The sequence below is a fragment of the Scophthalmus maximus genome, chromosome 8, assembly GCF_022379125.1.
Source record: "Scophthalmus maximus strain ysfricsl-2021 chromosome 8, ASM2237912v1, whole genome shotgun sequence".
In the NCBI taxonomy this organism is placed as follows: Eukaryota; Metazoa; Chordata; class Actinopteri; order Pleuronectiformes; family Scophthalmidae; genus Scophthalmus; species Scophthalmus maximus.
This window is the reverse complement of record NC_061522.1, coordinates 20811163-20833229: the sequence shown is the minus strand read 5'-3', so window position 1 is coordinate 20833229 and position 22067 is coordinate 20811163. Positions and strand designations below refer to the sequence as shown.

Genomic DNA, 22067 nt, shown 5'->3' with positions numbered 1-22067 from the left:
CTTCCTACATAATAATTACATAATACATAATAATTCACCCTAATGACGTCGCCAGGGTTATCTGGTTCTTTTTTGGTTGTCTAGGACTCCTAATTTATAACAGTAGCCCTTTGTTTCTTATGAGGAGCATGGGTTTTGAAAGACACCCAACTGAGCAATTGGGATTCCCAGTCATACCTCACAAGGGATTTACCGTAACACTGCAATATAAGGAAGCAAACCCTCATTGCCACAGTCCGGAGTGAACATCGAACGCCAGACTTATACTATACACATAGAAATATATCTTTTAAACCTATTTTATTCTGTTCAATGACCACCTGATGTTTAGACAGGTTTTTGTCCCCTGTATTTAAGTAGGTCACAATATATTTACATGACATAAACTGGCACATTACTGACTGTGGCTGAAAAATTTGACTTTTCCCAGACTGTGACCAGTTTAACCTGCTCAACAAAGTCTCTGGTTGTGAGCGCTCAGTGTACATGTTAACCTGTTTCTCAGGTTCCGACATACTGATACATCAGATGTTCAATTCGCAGCAGAAAAACCCTTAAACCCTCACGTGTCATAGCCAGACTTACACACAGCTGAATTATTCTCTCGAGATAAAGAGGACTGACAGTAGATAATCACAGAAACACACTGACCAGAAGCCACAAGACGTCAATCGCACTTCCTCCCTTTTACGAAATGAAAGCCTATCGAAAAATATGGTCACGGGGAAATGTGATAATGCATAACCCACAACGATTGATGAGGGTAGAAATATTCTGTTAAATGTTACATTCGATATGTAGCCCCTCAATCTAAACCAGCCTCAGCCTTTCCTTTAGATGGTCAAATTACCCAAATGATTAAAAAACTGAAGCATCCAACCACGTGGATACTTTTGGTAATGAATGTTTTAGATTATTTCGTTTTGTTTTTATCTGCGTGGCTGGATAATACTAGTGGTACGATGTTATTGATTGTTTTGGGAGATCAGGCCTGTTCATCTTATCTTTTTATTTTTTTATTTACCAAACATCAAGTGAGCGTTACTCATCATTTAGACCTTGCCTCTCCTATTTGTAAATATTAAAAAAATATTTGATATATATATAAGACACTCGATCTCCATGGTTGTATTCACGTCACAGCCCCAGAACCCCCCCCCCCCAAAAAAAACACATGAAATCAAAAATGTTTTTTTCGAATAAGGAGACTGACAAAAATAATTCTCAGCGTCAATGTTGTCACGTGGAATCATTTGAGTGTCTCCGGTCGGGGTCCTGCCCGGCGCCGTGTGCCAGCGGGGAGCGGGGCGCGGGGCGCGGGGAGGGAGCGGCGCGCATTCACTTCCAGGTGCAGTCGTCCGCGGTCCAGTCACATTTCAACACGAACTGCTTTCGGCCTGATAAATGCGCATGCGCACTACGGCTGACCCCTCCGGTTTCTGCGTGCGGTGCCACGTTAGTAGCGGTAGACACAAAAAAAAATACCAGCTACTCTCCCAAGCCCTTTTTTCAACGAGGAAGAAACCCGTCAACTCGGACCGATCAACCGCCCCCCCTCCCCCCAACACACACACACACACACACACACACAGCTTTAACCGCAGTCCAACGTGTCCGCAGCTGTCGCCTCTCCGTCGGGAAGAAACACCTTCGACTGCAACTATGTTGAAGTTTGTGCTCCTCTGCACGCTGGCCGTGGCCGGCAGGGCTGAGGTCGCCGAGGAGGAAGACGTCCTGGTGCTGAAGAAAAGTAACTTCGACGAGGCTCTCGAAGCTCACCCCGACATCCTGGTGGAATTCTGTGAGTAGCGCCCGGCGTCTACGCGTCGCATGCTAATGCTAGCCGCCGCCGCCGCCGCCCGGGCGGCAGGGCTCGCCGGCTGCCCGGCTAGCCCTGCCAGACGGAAAGGCAAGGCTGCCCGGTCCCCGAAGCGTTAGCGTGTCAACCAGTGACACCTCCGACAAGTTTCGGCTGTTACGCCGGGGACCGTTACGGCCGCGTAACTGGCGCGCGCGGCGTCGTTCGTGGGAGAGACTTCGTGTCTGAGCAAGTTTGACTAGCTGCTAGCATCGAGCATCGAGCATCGAGCATCCTCCCGAGCGCGAATTAATCAGGCGACATGTGAACCGCGGCTCCGTTTTTTACTTGACTGCTAATCGCGTTACACCGTGAGTTTAGCCGACGCGGCCACAGAGCCCCGCGGTGCAGGTTGCCAATAGCGATGCGTCCCACTGCACTTAGTCCGCGGGTCGCCTCCTCCTCCTCCTCCACCACCACCACGGCTGTCGTCGTAATGAAGCGGCGATTCCATAATCATTGACACCAGAAGAAGCTGAAACCATTGGTGATTCAGTCAGGACATGGAGTTTCGATCGGCTGCTGCGGTTTCACGGCGCAACTTTCACTTTCTTTGCAGCCCGGACGTCTTTGTGAACTGTCGTTTTTAAGACGGTAATTGTTTATTAGTGACTGAGATAACCTCGGGTCGAATAGCGCGGTCGCCCACGGGCCACTTTTCATAGCCCGCAGGCCCGTCCCGCTTCACTGTGGTCAGACTGTTGACCTGCTCACACGGTGTGGGACAAGTCATTGCTCCAGTCAGAGATCACCCGGCGGGGGGGGGGGCGCTCCAATGAGCTCGGGGGGGGGGGGGGGGGGGGGGGGGGGGGCGACGTGGGCTTTGTTTGCCCCCACGTAGTCCTCGGCAGGGCGGGATCTCTGTGTGGATGTGGAGCTAGGTTGACGTGTACATAACAAAAGTTCAACTGTGCGATTTGTGTTGCCTCGGCCAGGACAAGGAAGTTTTGTCATTTGTCGACGATGAGCGGTGATGCAACGCGGGGCCACTTGAATGCAACGTGTGACTCCCGATCAGGAGATTTGTCTGTTCGCGTCCAGACGTGTGTGCGACTCAGCTACACCGCTTTACATATTATAACCTTGTTAAAATCACAGCAGAAATTAAATCACTATTATTGTTTTTATATTTTGGGGGGCTGAAGTCTGCTCCTGTTACTATGAAATCCCTCAAAGATCCAGCTGTCCCTTTTTTCAAATGGTCACAAACTTTACTTGATGTACTCACAAAACATCTCAAGTGTTACATAGTATTTTCTGATGGATAATAATCAAAGAATAGATTTGCATTAGTCTAATTACTATTTTGGACTATTATTTTTTATAACGGGCACAAATTCAATAACTTGCCTGGTTTTATTTATTCTAGTCCTTTTTCTTCCATTATTGAATGAATGATATGTTTGATAATGAATCCAAACACACCAGAAACTTCTGAGTCTTCACTTCTGTAAATCATGACGGAAATGTCTCTATTTCTGAGGGATCAATGATGAAAGTATCTTGTGTGGAGCCCCCCTTCTTTGGCGTTCAAACAATATTATCAACTACCCTTGATGCTTCTCAACAACGATGCAAACCTGTGTGCCCTGCAGATGCCCCATGGTGTGGTCACTGCAAGGCCCTGGCTCCAGAGTTTGCCAAGGCGGCCAGCATGCTGAAGGCCGAGGGGTCAGCGATCCGCATGGGTAAAGTGGACGCCACTGAGGAGACCGAACTGGCACAAGAATATGGCGTCCGGGGATACCCTACCATCAAATTCTTTAAGGGTGGAGAGAAGGAGTCACCCAAAGAGTACTCTGGTGAGCATTAACGTCTTCTATCTGTGCAGACTTGCACGTATTAGATATGTAGGCGACTTAGAAGTTGGAAGTTAGTTCATGTAGGTTTTGTTTACTCAGATATGGTGAGTGTATTAAGTCAGTTATGTTTTTTCTCTCTCCTAAATGGCATCATATAACCTGGATTTTAATTTAGTTATATGCCCATTTCAAAAATATGTTTAGTGTCTAAGCTTCGTCTTCCAAAAGCATCTTGATGACTGGGAGTGATTTCTTTTTTTCAATAGTGATGTAATCGTGAGTAAGTTCTGGTGCAGTGAAGTGAATCAATATTATAATGATGTGAAATTCTATATGGATAAAGAAGAATCACGTCAGACAACCATAGGTACATTGACTTTATTCATCATGGTAATATGATCGTGCACAGCAGCAGAAGCAGTGAGTCAGCCAATCAGCTCTCAGTAACATGACTGAGATAAAATGTAGGCTGGGCCTCTACACGCTCCTCATGAACTGAGCCTGGCCTGCCAGCAGGGTAGAGATATGTGCAGTTCCTCACGTCGCCTCTTCCCTGCTGACCCGGGCTGGGCTCAGTTTAGAAAGGGAGGGGAGAAGTAAGTTTGAGTGTGTGGGGGTTTTTTTGGTTCTCCTTTTGGAAATGAGTACTGTCCAACGTCTAGAAAAACCCTTCTCACGTATCCCACACACTGCACCAAGACTCTGTGCTGTATCACTTCATCAACATGTGTTTCTCAGGGAAATTGCTCCTGTGTTGCATCAGTGTTACAGCCAGGTCTATCTTTAATCCTAGTTTAATTGCAACATCCTCACTCCGAAGAAAGGTCAACTTTTTTTTGTAGCTTGGTTTTGAAGAAAAAAATAAACGAGCCATCTGAAGTGGTAAGAGATGTTGCCAGAAGCTTCAGAAATGCAGAAGTCTTCTTTTCGCCTCCACGTCTTCACCTTGACACGTGGTGCAAAATCACTTAAACATCTGCTCCCCTGATACACTATAGGGGTTGAGGTGAGGTCTGCTGTATCTATGTCTGTCTGAGTAAAGATGGCTTCTAAGACTTTGTACAAATACTCAAAATAGTATCTTGTTGTCCACATGAGGGAGTGAATCCTAAGTTAATTTGATAGTAAAGGGGGGGGGGGGGTCACAGGTCAGAGAGTTTGACCTTTTAACAAGTCTTGTGATGTCCGTGCATACAGAATGACTGAGTTATTGTGTTGCAGCTGGTAGGCAGGCTGATGACATGGTCAACTGGCTGAAGAAGCGCACAGGCCCAGCCGTCGCCCCCCTGGCCGGGGTCACTGAGGCCGAGTCGCTGGTCGCTGACAATGAGGTGGCAGTCATTGGATTCTTTAAGGTACGACTCTGAAATCTTATGGTTCGAACCATATAACAAGCCAAGGTTTGTAAAGGAGTGATTTTTGTTTAAAAAAGAATAATAATAAAGAGGGTGCATGCCCTTTTGCTAGATAGTTCATGAAATAGTTATTTTTTGTTTGATATTGCCTGCATCAATATCTTCATTATTCTAATACGGACAACATTATACTTTGTCATTTTTTAAGCACCTGAAGAGTCATACTGCAGGACAAATCATGTTAAATTCAGCTTTAATTAGTCATATGGGGATTATTTGCACCGTGCTTCATCCTAAGGAAAGTTGTCATGTGTCCGCAGGATGCCGACTCTGCCGGTGCCAAGGCCTACGAGAAGGCAGCCGAGGCCATCGATGACATTCCTTTCGCCGTGACCTCCGATGATGCAGTTTTCGCCAAGTTTGAAGTGTCGACGGACAGTGTTGTGCTCTTCAAGAAGGTGACTTCCTGTTCTTGAGTTTATCTCTTCACCGTTTCAAATAACTCATTTAGATATGCATTTTGTGTCATTATGGCATCTCCATACAGGTACAGTTCAAACATCTGGACAAAATGTGGTTACAGGACATTTCATGAAGTACAGATTACAAAATGTAATTATCATGAGTAGTTAATCACTGTCATGTGTAATCACAATATATTATAAATAGTTAATCTGTGGCCTTGGATAAGCTTTTGTCCACACACCCTCACATGTGTATAAGCCCTTACATTTGAGACACCAGTGTTTTTTTGTTCTACATCTTGGTAATGTGATGCTGTCGACCACAGTGTCCGCTCTCCATAGCTAATCTTGCCCCGTGTGCGATCTTTTAACGTTTAAGACGTGCGTCTGCCTCGGGCCTGTCGCTTGACCTACCCAGAGAATGACCTCATCATGTTGAGATAATTTTGATGAAAGGTAAAGAGCTTTATTTGGCGATGGTCTGTCTTTCAAGTCGTCCCATTGGCTATGAACACTAACCCTAACCCCTCCAAATCAATAATTTATATAGTGTTAAAACTACGAATGAAACAAATTGCTGTACAAAGTTTAGTTAAAGTCATAAAATGACATCATTAGCAAAGAAAATGCACAAATGACAACAATGGAAGTCCATATCAAAGTACCTGCACAATTTTTTGAATAGAAAGAAGAAGAATACCAGATTAAGTCAGATTAATAAAAAAAAATACATGTATACTAATAATAAATACTAAGTTACTTGCTCCAACCACCGTGTGCAGAAAGGATCAGATCATTGCTTTCTTATCAGCAAAACAGTATCTCGGTGTAGATATGTCAAATAGGGTCAAGGTCCAGTGTGTTCGCGGAAAAAAACTAAGCAACTCCTTAATAAGAATTGACCTGTAACAGCAGCAGATAGTCCTTTGACCTACAACCTACACAATAGTAGAATAGTGTGATGGTTGCTCAGCTAAGAAGCAGTTCAGCAAAAAGGACCTCCTTTTTTTACTCTTTAAGATTTGTGTCATTTTAAAAATGTTGAACCGCCTGCAACTGAGTCCAGTTCTGTCAAAGATTTCTTCCTGTTAAAAGGGAGTTTTTTCTCTCCACCGTCGACATGTGCTTTGCTCATTGTGGGATTTGTTGGGTTTTCCCTGTTATATTGTAGAGAAATTGTTGAAAATGCAAAAAAAATCTATCGGGCATTTTAAAGCAAATTAGCAAATTATAAGAAAATTCCTGGATCAGCCCATTGTTTGGACATGCGCCAAAATATGCTGGGTTTTTTCTTGGCCAATGTCCCGCCCTTCCACCAAGTTTCATGGAAACTACTCTGTAGTTTTTGCGTAGTCCTGCTGACAGACAAACCATTATATCTAAGTATGTACTGTTGTATTGAATTATGATTCATTTAAAAGCGGCAACAATTAGTTTGTGGACAGAGAAAAATAATGGCAACTATTTTGATAATCAATTTGACCAAGAAACAATGTCAAACCATTTCTATGACATTTTATAGACTAGACAATGAAACAAATAATCAACAGAATAACCTGCATTAATTCATAATGAAAATGATCAATAGTTGCAGCCCCACTTCAGTGTTAACCATCATTCCATATAAGGCATGATCATATTTTTGATCTGGTACCACATGATGGGTGTCAGTTCTTTCAGTAAGAAATGATAAACATAAATGAATACTCAAGTGTGTTTGTACACTCTGTCCTTCATTTGTGGAAGATCTTTCGTTTTGGCACATGCTCCCAGGCTCAGTTCTCCCTTTGCCATTGTCTGGCCTCTGATCCAGGGTAACTTTACCCCACATACTGCTGACATGTGGGCTCGTTGCCTACAGTTGAGCAAACCTCCTACATCAGGGGCTCAGTCTTAATCAACAGCTGGGGTCTTTCACTCGGTTATTGCAACAGGGTTCGAGGGTTAAGTTTCACAGCCTCAATCAGTGCCCGCAAGGCTGGCAGCGTGCCGCTGGCCAAATGTCAGTTCTCCTATTGTTTGCCAGTAAAGGCTGGTTGGCACAGTTGTGCCACTGCTATTCTTAACACCCAGTAAAGGTCTGTTTGGTTCTCTGGTTCTTTCATCAGCTGGGGTTTACCGAGGGATTTTAAAGGGGTTTGTTTGTTTGGTGGTCACAGGACGGATGGATAATACGTGTATCTCAATGTTTCCATGTTTCTTTTTCAGTTTGATGAGGGGCGCAATACCTTCGATGGAGAGCTGAGCAAAGAAAAACTCCTGGCTTTTGTCAAAGCCAACCAGCTGCCTCTGGTCATTGAGTTCACTGAGCAGGTAATGGCTGGAGCCATTTGTGTCTCATGAAACCACTCCACATCACTGTACACAACAATAAGCAGTGTCAATTCCCCAAGTGTGATACGCACATATCAAACCCACGTGTTTCTGTTTTCCGCAGACTGCCCCCAAAATCTTCGGTGGAGAAATCAAGTCCCACATCCTCATGTTTCTGCCAAAAGCTTCTTCAGACTTCCAGGACAAAATGGACCAGTTTAAGAAAGCTGCAGAGGGATTCAAGGGCCGGGTAGGTGACCTGTCTGAGGAGGCATGCTCCTCAACCTGACAAACGTGACGACTCACAGAATCACACAAATTTTTTTGACCTCTTCTATCTCCCCCTGTCCAGATCCTCTTCATTTTCATTGACAGCGATGTGGACGACAACCAGCGTATCTTGGAGTTCTTTGGCCTGAAGAAGGAGGAGTGCCCAGCCATCCGCCTCATCACCCTGGAGGACGAGATGACCAAGTACAAGCCAGAGAGCGACTCCATCACAGCAGAGAGCATCACTGCATTCTGCACACTGTTCACTGAGGGCAAACTCAGGGTGAGGGGTAGAGAGAGACCAACACAGGGGGAGGTTATATATATATATAACATGCTGAGGACAAATGCTGTGTTAATCCTGTTAATCCTGGTCTGTCTGTCTTCTTTTACAGCCCCATCTCATGAGCCAGGACATCCCTGAAGATTGGGACAAAACCCCTGTCAGAGTGTTGGTGGGCAAGAACTTCGAGGAGGTCGCTTTTGATCCTACCAAGAACGTCTTTGTGGAATTCTGTAAGAATCTTTGTCTTTGTCCGATTTATAGTTTGAGTTTTTTTATTTTTTTATTTATTGCCACAGGAGAGATTGATGTTTCCATTATTAAAGCATGAAAACGCCACTGTCAACAGCCTTTGGGTTGAGGTGGTTAAGGTTTTCTCCTGTTAAAGGGGTATTTCCAGTCAGAGCTCAGTTGCTCATAGCAGGGAGATTTGGTGAAGCGTCTAGATGGAGTGTGTGAAATTTGAATCTTGCCCTCTCATGCTATGCCTTTCTTCGAATGCCGAAAGGCTGATGCTAAGGCTGCACTCTTTCCGTCTCAGCCTCACGCTCTGCAAATTAATTTGTTACCAGACACTGACGTTGAAAAGATCTGGTCAAATATAACGTCTTGTTTATTTTTTACTGTGATCCATATCCAAATTTTCACTATATATATGTGTATTTTCCATCGCTGGCACTTAAATAGAGCTTATGGCCAGTCATGTTGAGCAGGGAAGGCCCATATTTCCTGACATTTGGGGGGTTAAGTCATGAAGCCAAGGCTGCAACTGACCCGTTCAGTGTGTTTGCCTGCTTATAAATAAACTGTGCATAGGGGTTTATACTAATGACTATTATTATCAATTGCTCAATAAATGGTTTGCAGAAGTAAACTAACAAATATCTGAAATGGTTTTGCTCCTTGAGGAGTAACATGTATTCACTGAACAGTATCTAAATGAGCAAAAGCCAGTACAAATTTGCTGAGTTTATATTTTGTCAGTGATAATTTAACTGTGGGTTGTTTTTTTGTGGAACATAGATGCACCTTGGTGTGGACACTGCAAACAGCTGACTCCCATCTGGGAGAAGCTGGCAGAGAAGTATAAGGACAGTGCTGACACCATTGTGGCAAAGATGGACTCCACAGCCAATGAGATCGAGGCCGTGAAAGTCCACAGCTTTCCCACTCTCAAGTTCTTCCCCGCAGGAGAAGACCAAAAGGTGAGTGCCTCACCTTGAGTTTGTGTTCACAATTTTTACTTTCTTTAAGTCCTCATAAATTTGTTTGCACATTATATTCTGACCACGACATTTGATCTAAGGGGTGGGTGTAAACATTCCTCTACTAATCAGACTATGACCCTCAACACCAGTTAGCTTTACTGTCAGTTATGGTTCCTTTGCAGCTCAGTGGGCAAAGAACAGGGGTCAGTGGTTTGGCACACAGTGCACTGGAGGAAGAGCCAGAATGACTTTAATTTTATTGACCCAAGATTTGTGTTGATTCAGAAATCAAAAATCGTGACACCAAGAATCTGAATAGATTCTCAGGCTAAATGTATCTTAAAATATTAGATGAATAAATATTTGGACAGTATTGTTACACATCTCGATCCACCCAACTCCCCTCCCTCTCCTTCACCCTCTTAATTATGATGTGCTTTTGCACTTGTGAGTTATAGTGATCATTTGGATCCTAAATATCAACCGTAGATTTAGGATCTTGATTTAGCAGCGTTAACTACTTGCAGAAACCTGAGCCTGCAACATTATGTTGGTGTTTGGTTCTTACAGATTCCTGCTCGATGCCTTCACACACTTCTGACACTTCTCAGCCTGCACCTGCCGTTCTCCACAGCTCTGCTCGTTTAAACTCACACTCTCGTGCCGGCCTTCAGTTTAGAAACCTTTTTGGAATATGTAGTAAACATTAGCACCATCCCATAGTAAGTCGAGGGATAAGCCCATGACCCTGCTTCGATGAAGCATGCAGGAGACCCAGGAGAAGGCTAAGACAGTCGGAGCTACAGCGGCAGCCATGAGGTGCTCCCTTGTGACAGATCATAGATGGATTACGGACCTAAAAAATAGACTGGGTGCTTTGCAGAAGTCCTTTTTATTGTCCTTGTTCACGTGCACCCTTATTTTAGCAGCCACCTCTCTTCTTAATGCTGTGTCACTGCTTGTAGATCCACACTGACAAATTATTGGCACCATGTGATTCATTGGCTTATACGAAACGCGTTTTATCACGTTTGCATTTTTCAGTCTTTCATGAGTTGTAGATCCATACATTTTTTACATTATTCATTTTTGCTGCCGATTTTGTCCAAAGCGACTTACAATCATCAGGGAAGCATTAAGGGAATCAAACCCAGACCCTCTGTCCCAAAGTCAGCGGTGTAACCCACTAAGCTACACCATCATTAACAATGTCTCCTCAACAGGTGATTGACTACAACGGGGAGAGAACACTGGACGGCTTCACCAAGTTCCTAGAGAGCGGCGGTAAGGACGGCGGCGCCCCCGCAGGAGACGACGAGGACGAGGATATGGATGCAGAGGTGAGCTCATCTCTACTGAGACACATTGAATCACTTAATAGGAAGCAGTTGTTTTTCATCCTTTAATTATTTCTTTGCTCAATAGAAAAAAACATTACACTCAAGTGTCTGAATTGTTGACTATATTTAATGAGGCTGTCTGAGCTTTGTTGACTGTAGCTACAATAAAGATCAGCTGTTCGGATCATCTTGATTCTCTGGCTCCCTGACAAGCCATTTAAACAAATCCTTATGAGTACAGAAAGTTGAGCAGTCCCATCAAAACATGCTGTATATACAGTATGTACGCAGATTTGCATAGATTGTTTTTTTCAGTTATTTTTACACCTTAATTTCCAACAGTTTACTAAAAATGCACCTAACAAATATTTTGTAGAAATCCAGATTTATTTGAAAGTAAAGTTCATACTGAAATATGGTCACATTTTTTTGGAAGTGCATTGCTGCCATGGCAGAATAATAAAAACCGAACTGTATCACGTCATAACGTGAAAAGTTTTTTAAATAGTTTCGCTGGTGGTTTATTTTGAGATTTCATTTCTCAGTTGAGTCTTAATAATAAACTGAAAGTCACACGTCTCTCACTCTCACTAGTGCTTTTCAAAGGCATATTTGGCTCTATGTCCGAAGCTACCCAGAATATTTTTATGGGACGTGGTCCTCCGAGGATTTTAGGCTGTAACCTTAGAACTGACACACTTTTTTTTTTTTTGGTGGTGGGGATGGAATGGCATAACTCCACAAAATAATATATGGTCTAAGGATTATATGGCCATTTGAAGAATATTCCATCTTTTAAAAGTGTGAAAATCCTCCTACATGGAGCGAAATGTCAAGCTGGCATCTGTCGACTGTGATATCGACCAGTCTGTCGTGGAAAACAGCTTTACGTTTGTCTTGGTCAAAGATGCAGACGATGCATTTTGGACTTTGACAAGCTCATCCATATCTGCCTGTGTGCTCTGACTCGGCTGCGCCCAGTGCACATTAGTGGGGATCCTCTTTACTAGCACCTTTCAACTCCACCACTGCCAACACGCCCTTTCCCGCAAGTCTAATTGCAGCACAGCCCAGTGTTGTCCGCTAATGCCTCATGCAGCTGTCGTGGCTGTTTACTGGGCCTTGCCTGGAGACGCGAGCCACCAGATTAAAGCCTCATGTGTAAGGCTGCGATCGACATTTGTGTCTTCCTGTGTCTGAAGCACCTCCTCACCCCAACCGTCCACAGGCTGGACATGAGGCAATGACACACAACAGAGATGTCATCTATACTGAGCTGCGCTTGTGACCGTGCTGATTCACAAATTCTGCTAAATGATGAGTTTTATTTGTTTGTCCCAACATGATGATCGTGATGACTGCTTGAGATTTTTCTGACTGATGTTTGACCTACATTTTATAGTTATAAGCAGAACAGCATTTGTTTTCCCCTCAGGTTCCACTGTTCATACTTTATCATGTCATGTGCAGCCTGCAGGTCTAGTTTATAATCCATTTATTGCAAACTAGACCTGTTAAGCAGATTTGGAAGATGCTGTATTAACCAGGATGCTCTCTGCTCTCCAGGATTTGGATGATATTGAAGAACAGGACGAGGACTCTGATGGTGAGGACGACGGACACGATGAGTTGTAGGAGCCAGCAGAGGAGAGAGAGAGAGAGAGAGAGAGAGGAGACGAGTCCCGCCCCGCCCCGACCCTTCCAACCAGTCACCATCACTACCTTCACCTCCTTGTGGACCTTCCCTGTCCTGTGAACATTAATACTTCCCCTTTAACTTCCTCTCGGTCAGTCAGCCGGCCTGTTAGCCAGCTCGCCACTCAGTCAGTCAGTCCATCGGTGGCGCAGCAAGGCCTTTTTGCCAGCCACTTCTCCAACCTCGCAGCTTCTGGTCAGACTTTTCTTGTCCCACCTCTGGGGACTCTGGAACAGCACACCACCTGTATGGGAGACCTCAATGCCTTCTCTGCAAAGCTCCACATCAGCTGTTTGCCTTGTATATTTTAAACCAAATGTAAAAAAAAAAAAAAAAAAAAAAAAAAGATAGTGGCATTGAGACCCCAGTTTTCAAAATGTTTGTCTGTCCTTATAAATTTGCTCCCCTCCTTAAAACAAAAATCATCTTTCCATTGTTCAGTGTGGGTACAAGCTGAATGAGTGTCGTAACTTGTTTCTGGGGATGCCAGTGTTCTTCTCCCTCTGATAGAAATCCAGAGGACCAGAGTTTTGTGTGGTGGTTCGGTAAGGACTGAACTCTCAGGGGACAAGGGGCCATCCAATAGATTTTTTTTTTGATTTTTTTTTTTAATTTTGCAATGTCTTCACTAAAATACACCCCACAGAGCTTGAGCTGTGGCACAAGGGCCCCCCATCTGTAGCGGAGACAGGTAACTTTCTTTCTTTTGGTGGGTGAAGGGGGTTTACTTTGTTTCCATGTCCTTCATTCCCAAACTATTTCCCGGTTCACTCTCCTCATTTCAGCTCGGCTACTGACTATTATTTGGGGAAATCCTATATTATTTTTATTTAATTGCTTTCACAATGAGGTTTTATTTTTAATTTGTTTTTTATTTTAGACTTGTCATTTTTTCAATGATGTACCATGGTGTACCAGCTCTAGCCAGTTGGCCCTGTTGGGGCAGAGTTGGCCCTCGGACACACTCTCAGACCTTTGGATGGTTTCTGGTGCCAGTTCTGATAGGTCGCACTGCATTCATGCCTAATCAGAGATTCATCGCGGTTACTAAAGCAGACAGAGATTGGTACAGTTTGCTGGTCAGGTTGGTCTGAGAGAAGTGTCTTTTATATCTGAGATGGGGAGGGAACAGTTGCACAGCCCCACCTCTCACCCATACTGTACCTCTGCCATCCCCTTTGGCTCTACCCAACACCCTTGTTGCCGCAGCGCTGTGAGTTGCGTGTGTGAATGGTGTAAAGATTGCTGTGTTGAGTTGGATGAATGGTCTGTATTTTCTTGTTCATGAACAGGAGAAGTGTGTGTGCGTGTGTGTGTGTGTGTGTGTGTGTGTTGTTTAGCGTGGAAGGGAGGCTTGAGTAGAGCAAGGTGATGGGTTTGACAGCTGTACAGCAGTAAGGGGGAAATTAATAAAGCATTCCATCATATCCAAATTGATGTGGTAAACGTGAAATGGTGGCCAATAAACAAAATACTAAATAAGTTTGTCTTCATTTTTTTTGTGAAAGTGGAACTCCATATTGACACGAGTGTTGCTTCACACATGAACCCTGGAAAATACGTTCACACTCGATTTGCTAATAAGACTTTGTGAAGATGAACTGAATCTGTGTTTCCTAGTTTTTAATTTAAATGTTCTGACATCTAATACATATCCAAAATCTTCTGACCAAATCCTCGTAAGACCGACGACATACACATCACCCTCAGCTGAGCCGTTAACTGCTAATTGTCAAATGTTACAATGGTAATGAAGCTAAACTAACATAGTGAACTTAATACCTGCTAAACGTATGCATGCCGTGGCGGCAAACTAAAGCAGTGAAAAAATACATTATTTAGCGTACAATTGGACAGATTTTTTTTTCTAACGGTAAGCATTTTGAAATGTGGTGAAAAAGATGTTTTTCAGTGGTCCCCTCTGCAGCAGTAGGACTCTGACTTTTGCTACATCCACTTCTCCAAACTTATAATGACAGCGCTCCTCACAGAGCTGTTGGCATGGTAAATGGACTGGATTTATATAGCACTTTTCTAGTCATATAGACCACTCGAAGCGCTTAACAGGTAAATCACTTTCACCCATTCATGCAGCGCTGCTATGTACCATGCATTTTCTGTCATGTTCATACACTGTCAGATCAGCAAGTGTCTTGCCCAAGGGCACAACGGCATGTGGACTGTCTGAAGCAGAGATCGAACCGCCAACCTTTGGGTTAGTGGACGAACAACTCTATCGCCTGAGCTAAGTGGGCTGTGGACTCCTGGATTTTTGAAATATAAGTTCAGAGCTCCTGATTTGTCAGGCTGGATCGACTCCTGCTGCTTGTATGGTTTTAAAAAAAAAAAATGCCATCAAAATTTCCCAAAAGCCAATGTGATGTCTTTAAATATCTTTCATCTTTTTGTCAAACATTTAAGACCCAAAAGGATACGCTGATATATATATATACAGTATATCTATTTAAAGTGTTAAGTATTATCATTTCCCGAGCGGTCATTAAGACAATGATGCAAACCAGAGTCATTTGGAAATGATCATCATCCTTCCTGTGACCCACAGCAGCAACTAAGATGGGACATGATCGTGTAGACTGCAGCCTCTCTGTTGATGTCAACAGCCTACACATGGCACCTCACCCCTCCATGCCCCTGCATTTGGCACTGACACACACAGCCAACACCCCTGTTATCCTGCCTGGTTTTTACTAGAAGCCCACCTCCCCGACCCACACCCAACCCCCTCCGAGCTGGTGGGATGTCACCACTATATTTAAGTGGGCAGCATCTGTGTACGTGGGGGGGGGCAACAACTGAGGCAGAGGCTAAAAGCTGTCACATCTTGAGACGTGAGCTGTATCTGAGGCTTGTGACAGGTTAAGTGGGAGGCCCCCTGACCAGACGGCTACTCATCTTCCAAATCTCGTCACTGGATCTAAGCGTTTTAAAATAGGCCGGCAGAGGGTATAAAGAGGTCTGCAGGGAGGCCTGACCCCTCAGAGGAAACGGCTTCGCTGTCAATACATAGGAGAAACAGGACACTGAACCGCAGGAGAACTGACTGAAGACTTTTTAAGACTTGAAGGAAGTAAGACTTTTGCCGCAATTTCCCAGGTTTTCTTCAAGACAAAAGGGGACGTCTGACTCTACTATGATGAAGTACTACCAGTGCCCCGTGTCCCAGACCATTGGGGTCAAGGCCCACGCCAAGGACCGCGGAGTCCCAGTCAGCTGCAAGAGCTCTGCTCCTCTGAAGCCCGTCCGCAGTGTCCACTTCCCCAATGACATTGTTTTCCTGGACTGCGTGCGACACGGCGAGCTGGAGAGGATTGGACTTTTCCTCCGGGCCAGGAGGGTCAACCTGGACACCATCTACCACTCTGGTGGGCCCATAACACAACACACCACAACCCTGATTAGTGACACGGGATTTCGCTTATTAGATCCCAAACATTATCCTGTGCCACGCTCATTTTCCCTTCTCCGTGCAGGCATGGCAGCCGTCCACGAGGCCGTCCTGTCCGGGAACCTGGAGTGTGTAAAGCTGCTGGTCCACTACGGGGCAAATATCGTGCAGAAAGATGAGGAGGGGTGGACCCCACTGCACATGGCCTGCAGCGACGGTTTCCCACACATTGCACGGTGAGCATTCAGTCTTTCTTTTTTTAATCTTAAGCAACCAAAAAGGTCACTACACAATCAATGCTGTATTTCACTGTGACAGTTATGGGATAGAAAAGCTAAAACATCAAGAGCAGGGAAAAGTCTGAGTCAGCAAAGTGGCTTCATTATAGACCGATAACTGTAAAAGGTTGTAACATAAGGCATTCAGCACATGTAAAACATGTCTGAATGTATTGAACTGAACGTTTTATCGCTTCTGATTTCATCTCTCTATTTTTAAGAAGACATTTTTTATTCAATGTGTAATTCAATAGTCACATAGTCGCACTTCCAAGTCTGTCCTCATGAGCAACAAAGGTGACGCTGCACTTATTTCTCTCAGACATTGCATGTTCACACTTTGGCATGCACATAAAAGCACGCCACAGAGGTCAGAGAAGCTGGTGGGTCTGCGGCTTCCTCGCACTGAACTGACCTTCCTGACACTGAGGCATGGCAGAAATTCGCATTGAGTCCGTCAGTGTGGCGGAATCAGCCACAGATTTGACACCTTGCGTTCATGCTGTTTTTGTTCGCAGCTACCTGCTGTCGCTGGGTGCTGACCCAGAGCTGGAGAACGAGTGCGGGGAGAAGCCGGCTGACCTCATCGAGCCGGACAACAAGGAGCTGCTGGAGCTCTTCGGCTTGGCCGCCGCCGACGACTGAGCGGCACCCCCCCCGGCCTCTGGAGCCCCACACACACACTCGTCTGACACCCTACACCCAGTCGTCCGACTGCTCTGCAGCCATGGACGGGAAAGGCCACGTCAGTCCAGCGCCCTGAGCGTCTTCAGCTCAGGAGATCAAGGACTGTGGATGGATGGAGAGCGTACAGAGCTGGCTGGCTGCCTCCTGAGTGGAGTGAACTTTGGCCGGGAGGGGGGGGGGGGTTCCCCCTCTGATCCCCAGCCGTACAGATTTACTGTACGTCCTTGCAGGAGCTTCGCGTCCCTTTGTGCTGAATTTTGAACTGAATGAATCGCTTGACGCTGCTGCTGTTGATTTGGGCACGTCGCTTGAATTCACGAGGGCTTGTGGACGTCGTGAGCACCTCTCTGACAGCATGCCCTCCGGCGTTGTAATGTCTTGGTGACATTTGTTCACAGTGGATTAGAAGATTTTTGTTGTTGTTCTGTTTTGCCTCTTTCAGTTTCAGTTAAATGACTGTATTGATTTTTTTGTTTTTGTTTGTTTCTACGTTACTTTTTATACTTTACTGCTTTTTTAAAAAAATAAACTTTAACCTTTTTCCATTTGATCGTTTTCCAGCACAGTGTGGGACAATGAACATTTGAATGAGCATCACTTTCAGCTTCTGGTTGTGTGTCGAGGTGAAATGCTTTAAAGTGTCCTGGCGCAGCTTCACAACTGAGAAAGGAAGAAGGCATGGTGTCAGGAACTACTTTACTGTGAAAAGTATTGACAAAAAGAAATTCATTAAAATGTCCTTGCACACCTGAATGCTTGTTGTGAGAGACATGACTGAAGATCGTCTTAGGATATTAACAAAATGAGAAAAGAGTAAACGAACTGTGACGTTCTCGATGTCAAACTCAGAGAAATGTGACCTACTGCTGAACACCTCATTTGATCGATCCCAAATCACAACATACATCATCTCAAGGCACTTGACTGTTACAATGAGCAGCACTGTCTTTCTCCACTTCAGTGTCTCTTAGCAACATTTTTCCTTTGTTTTCCCAAACCGCTCTCATTACCTTATTTCCGGTACAACTGTCTTAATAACAGCTGAATTATTTAAAAGATTTCAACATTCTGTCTATTCCGACCATCAGGTATACGGGCAGCGTCACAACACTTCCATATGTACAGTACATACAGACAGGAGCTGCCTCTACGTCTGCTGGATAGATAAACAGACAACTATATTCCAACATGGCCACATTCTACGGTGAAAATATGTCAGTGTTCCGTTTTAATCTTGCTGCGTTATCTCCAAGGGGCCCAAAAAAATACAATAAGTTAGTCTGAATGGATTTGTGTTGCACAATGTACAAACATATGACAAAAGGAACATTTCGAACATCTTCAGAGTCATTACTGGAAACACAAAACAATGTGGTTAATCTCATCAGAAAGGATTAACGTCAGAATCGGTCAACTGCAAACGGAAATTCAGGTCATGTGGCTTCTGGGGAACTTCAGGTAGTGAACCACACTGACGAAACACTGTCTTTCACGTGCACCATGCAAAGAAAAGGTCACAGTGTATGTGACGGAGTTTTTTTTATTTATTTAAATACATACAACATCAAAGGGCAGAATACCGAATTGTATTCCAAATGTCGTGTGCATTTGATCAGGCGGAAACGTACAAAAACCCTATGTAAACTAATTATTTACAGCTGAAACAAATGAAACGCCGACGGGCGTCTGTGAGAGTCTCTGCGGCGCCGCCTCCACGGGTTTACTCCTTGAACTTCCACTCCTGTCGGCACATGGGGCACTGCTGCTGGACCTGCTGCGAGTTCAGCCACTTCAGGATGCAGTGCATGTGGAAACAGTGGGAGCACTGACCCCAGACCAGCGGGCAGTCGTCTCCTGGCACTTTGCCTGCAAAACATTGCTCAGCATTACAATTCACACTGACGAGTGAGAAAAGAATTCCATCCTCATGAGATATTAGACCTTAAATGCTGCATCATTAATATCACCGTACCATGTATTAATGGAATGAAAATATTCTACTTGTATTGAATGAACTGTTTATTAACCATGTTCAGATGAACGTATTGAAATCAGCATTACCTGCTATTACTAGATCATTTACATGTCCTCAGTTGTATTTGCTGGGTGTCCTTCAAAACAACCATAACTATTCTAAGATGATTTATTTTGTTTGGGGGGGGAATGCCTCAAACAATGCATCTGTAAACCAATAAATTAAAGATTAGTCAAGTTCATTGATTGCTGAAAAAAAAGTGCTGGTATTTTAAAACTGCTCTGGCAGTTTTATTAAGAGTAATATTGCATGTTCAATAAATATGATTAGTGGAAGTCGTTCATCTTCTGCATCATTTCAGTTTTTACTCTGTCCATTTCTTTCACTGCTCCTGGAGTTGTAAGTAGCTTTGCAAAGGCAACTGGACTTGCTCGAGTTCCTTGAGATCGTTTTACCTCTGACCCAAGAGGCCTCTTCTCACTTCACTGCTCTTTAAAAAACTTTGAGCATCACAGACCACTGCATACTGTTGTTGAGAGTTTGTAATTGTTGTGATATGACGACGAAAACAAATGTACTGTTAAATTGAAAAGTGACGATAAATCAGTGAATACACATACAGTACAGGATGCCATGTTGTGAGGTTGTGATAGACTTGTTAGATTTTGAGGCCAGGATTATGCTTTCTGTGTTTCAGGTACTTTACCCTGTGACAACAATGATCTAATCTCTAATTGGAATCACAGTTGTTTTACTCCGACAATAATCATTCTTTATGCGTTTTCTCATGTTAATATGCTTCCTACTTTGCTGACAACAAATAAAACAAATAATCAACAAATACAATAAAAGGTATGTTTTTTTAAAGCCACAGTTCAACCTCCACTGATATTCTGATTCAAGGTGAAAACATCGACCTGGTCACTACTTTTAAATATTTCAAATCTAAACTTCAAGAAACATGTTAAGAAAATGGTCAAAACCATAAATACAACCTGGCGAACTTTAGACACATCAGAAACAGTCTCTCTCTCTCTCTCTCTCTCTCTCTGAACGCAGATAGTTATGTATACTGTGATCCTTAACAGGGGTCTTACTGCATCACATGTCGGGGGCAAGCTGATGAAGGGGAGACCTCTCGAGTCCTAATACACACAAACTCTAAAAACCTCTGGACAAAAAAGCCAATGCATGTCCATCACTGTCAGATAGTGGAGAAATACTATTTACTGAGCTTTTAGAAAATTTTAGATTATTTTCCACATTTGTGGTTAAGAAACTTTAAAAATGTTTTTGGCCCCTGTCCCACAATCCACTATGTGACTTGGTGTGCATTGACTCAGTAAATTAAATTAGATCCAATGTATTTTTTGGTGCCTTGATTCAAAGGGTTAGTGCAACAATGTAAAGAAATTAATGTATCCGTTTCTCATGTGTTTCGCCGCTGCGATGTAAGTAATGTATTTGAACTGATGGCACAATAAAGTTTTGTGATGTGTTTCCGATTCTGACTCTCAAAATCACTGCCGATGTACCCAAACTTACAGCTAGCCACTCTAGCCAGTCTCATCCAGCGATAACAGATATCCCGAGATATGCAACCATTTACTGTTTTGTGCATGATACCGCTTTGAACCAGCAGTGTCTGATGTTCTACAGCGATATACCCCTCTAACACAGCAACAAAAACAGCAACATGCTCTGAACCAGCAGCATATGCAGGTTTATTGGCTACCCACACGGATATGACTGGCAAAGACGTGGCTGATGGATCCGTCTCCATCTCTCTCGGTTTTTACTCTGATAGTATTTCAACTGATATAATCTCACTTTAAATTGCAGCGTCGTTGTGAATCTACTGAGGCGGGTTCCTATGTCTGTCAGGAGGGGGGACTTTACACATTTGTGAACCTGTTTTCATTCACAACCTTACTGCCCTCCTGCCACTTTACCCAGAGCTGTCAACTTTTTTGGACCGAATTATGTCATGAACACAATAAATTGTTTCTCCATGTGATTACGCCAGTTATACACAGATCCAGTGGCATATAAAGGTTTATTTGCCACCAACATATGACTGGCGCAGACACCTGGCCCCCACTTACTATTATCAGTCAGTCTCTGACAGTTTTACTTTACAATATTCATATAACAACTGACAGTGTTTACTGTACATTCCAACATCGGCTCCAGTCTAATAATTCGGTCCGGAAATGTTGACAGCTGTGAGTAAGGTTGTGAATGAAAAAAAAGGTTTAAACATGAGTATAGTGCCCCCTCCTGGCAGACATAGGAACCTCCCTCAGGAGATTCTCATCATCGCTGCAATTTTACGTGAGATAATAAATCAGAGTAAGAACAGAGAGAGAGAGAGAGAGAGAGAGAGAGAGAGAGAGAGAGAGAGAGAGAGAGAGAGAGAGAGACTGATCGATCGATCGATCGTCTCTGCCAGTCAGCAGTGTGGGTAGCCAACAAACCTGCATGTGTTGACGCCAGCTTTAATACTCACAGTCCGGACAGCAGCCATTGAAGGGCATCCTGCAGATCCCACAGTTTTCGTCGTTGGCCACCCACAGCCAGGAGGCCACCCCGCTCCACTGGCGGATCTTCACCTTCATCCTCCGGCGCTGACAGGACAGCAGCAGCGGTCCCTCAACGAGCTCCCGCTTCACGCACAGCAGCCAGCGTTAGCATGTGCGCTAAAGTTGACCGGGAACTTCCGTTGGTGGCTTTTCTACCTCGTGACTGTGAACTAATATTAGTCAACGTGCTCGGCGCGTCTTCGGATATTCAGCACCAGTTAACTTATCACGCGCGTTTGCAAAGCACAAATCATTTTGTGTCCAGTTAGAGGCTCGTTTGTAGCACGCAGCTAATACGTTTCAGTCGATTACGGTCCAGGGAGCCGGGCGAAGGGGGGTCTTCTTCTTCTACTATTGAAATTCGGCTCAGACAAGCTGTTGGGAGGCGAAACACTGCCCCCCTCAGTTCGTTTAGGTAAAAATAGCTTGAGTGCATATATCTAAAGATTTTTTAGATATACTTTGTGTTAATAAATATATTATTAGCACAAGTATATACGTGTGTGTGTGTGTGTGTGTGTGTGCGCGCGCGCGCGTACGTGCGTGCTGT

The 22067-nt window shown here is 44.1% G+C and overlaps 3 protein-coding genes across 3 annotated transcripts; 2 read left to right on the top strand and 1 right to left on the bottom strand.

Annotated features, from left to right (window-relative positions):
• The first annotated feature begins 1416 nt into the window (after window positions 1–1416).
• On the top strand, window positions 1417–14071 carry p4hb (prolyl 4-hydroxylase, beta polypeptide). Its single transcript, XM_035638647.2, has 11 exons — window positions 1417–1801; window positions 3454–3660; window positions 4882–5015; window positions 5336–5473; window positions 7688–7792; window positions 7917–8042; window positions 8145–8345; window positions 8458–8578; window positions 9369–9550; window positions 10777–10893; window positions 12460–14071. The coding sequence occupies exons 1-11, from the start codon at window positions 1663–1665 to the stop codon at window positions 12526–12528; spliced, it is 1539 nt and encodes a 512-aa protein (XP_035494540.1). The 5' UTR covers window positions 1417–1662; the 3' UTR covers window positions 12529–14071.
• Window positions 14072–14901: 830 nt separating this feature from the next.
• ppp1r27b (protein phosphatase 1, regulatory subunit 27b) lies at window positions 14902–17713 on the top strand. The gene is made up of 3 exons (XM_035638650.2): window positions 14902–15972; window positions 16081–16231; window positions 16792–17713. The coding sequence occupies exons 1-3, from the start codon at window positions 15741–15743 to the stop codon at window positions 16916–16918; spliced, it is 510 nt and encodes a 169-aa protein (XP_035494543.2). The 5' UTR covers window positions 14902–15740; the 3' UTR covers window positions 16919–17713.
• A 767-nt stretch (window positions 17714–18480) lies between these two features.
• On the bottom strand, window positions 18481–21888 carry anapc11 (APC11 anaphase promoting complex subunit 11 homolog (yeast)). Its single transcript, XM_035638651.2, has 2 exons — window positions 21445–21888; window positions 18481–18826 (listed from the first exon to the last, which is right to left on the bottom strand). Exons 1-2 carry the CDS (start codon window positions 21551–21553, stop codon window positions 18681–18683), a joined length of 255 nt encoding a protein of 84 aa, XP_035494544.1. The 5' UTR covers window positions 21554–21888; the 3' UTR covers window positions 18481–18680.
• Window positions 21889–22067: the final 179 nt, after the last annotated feature.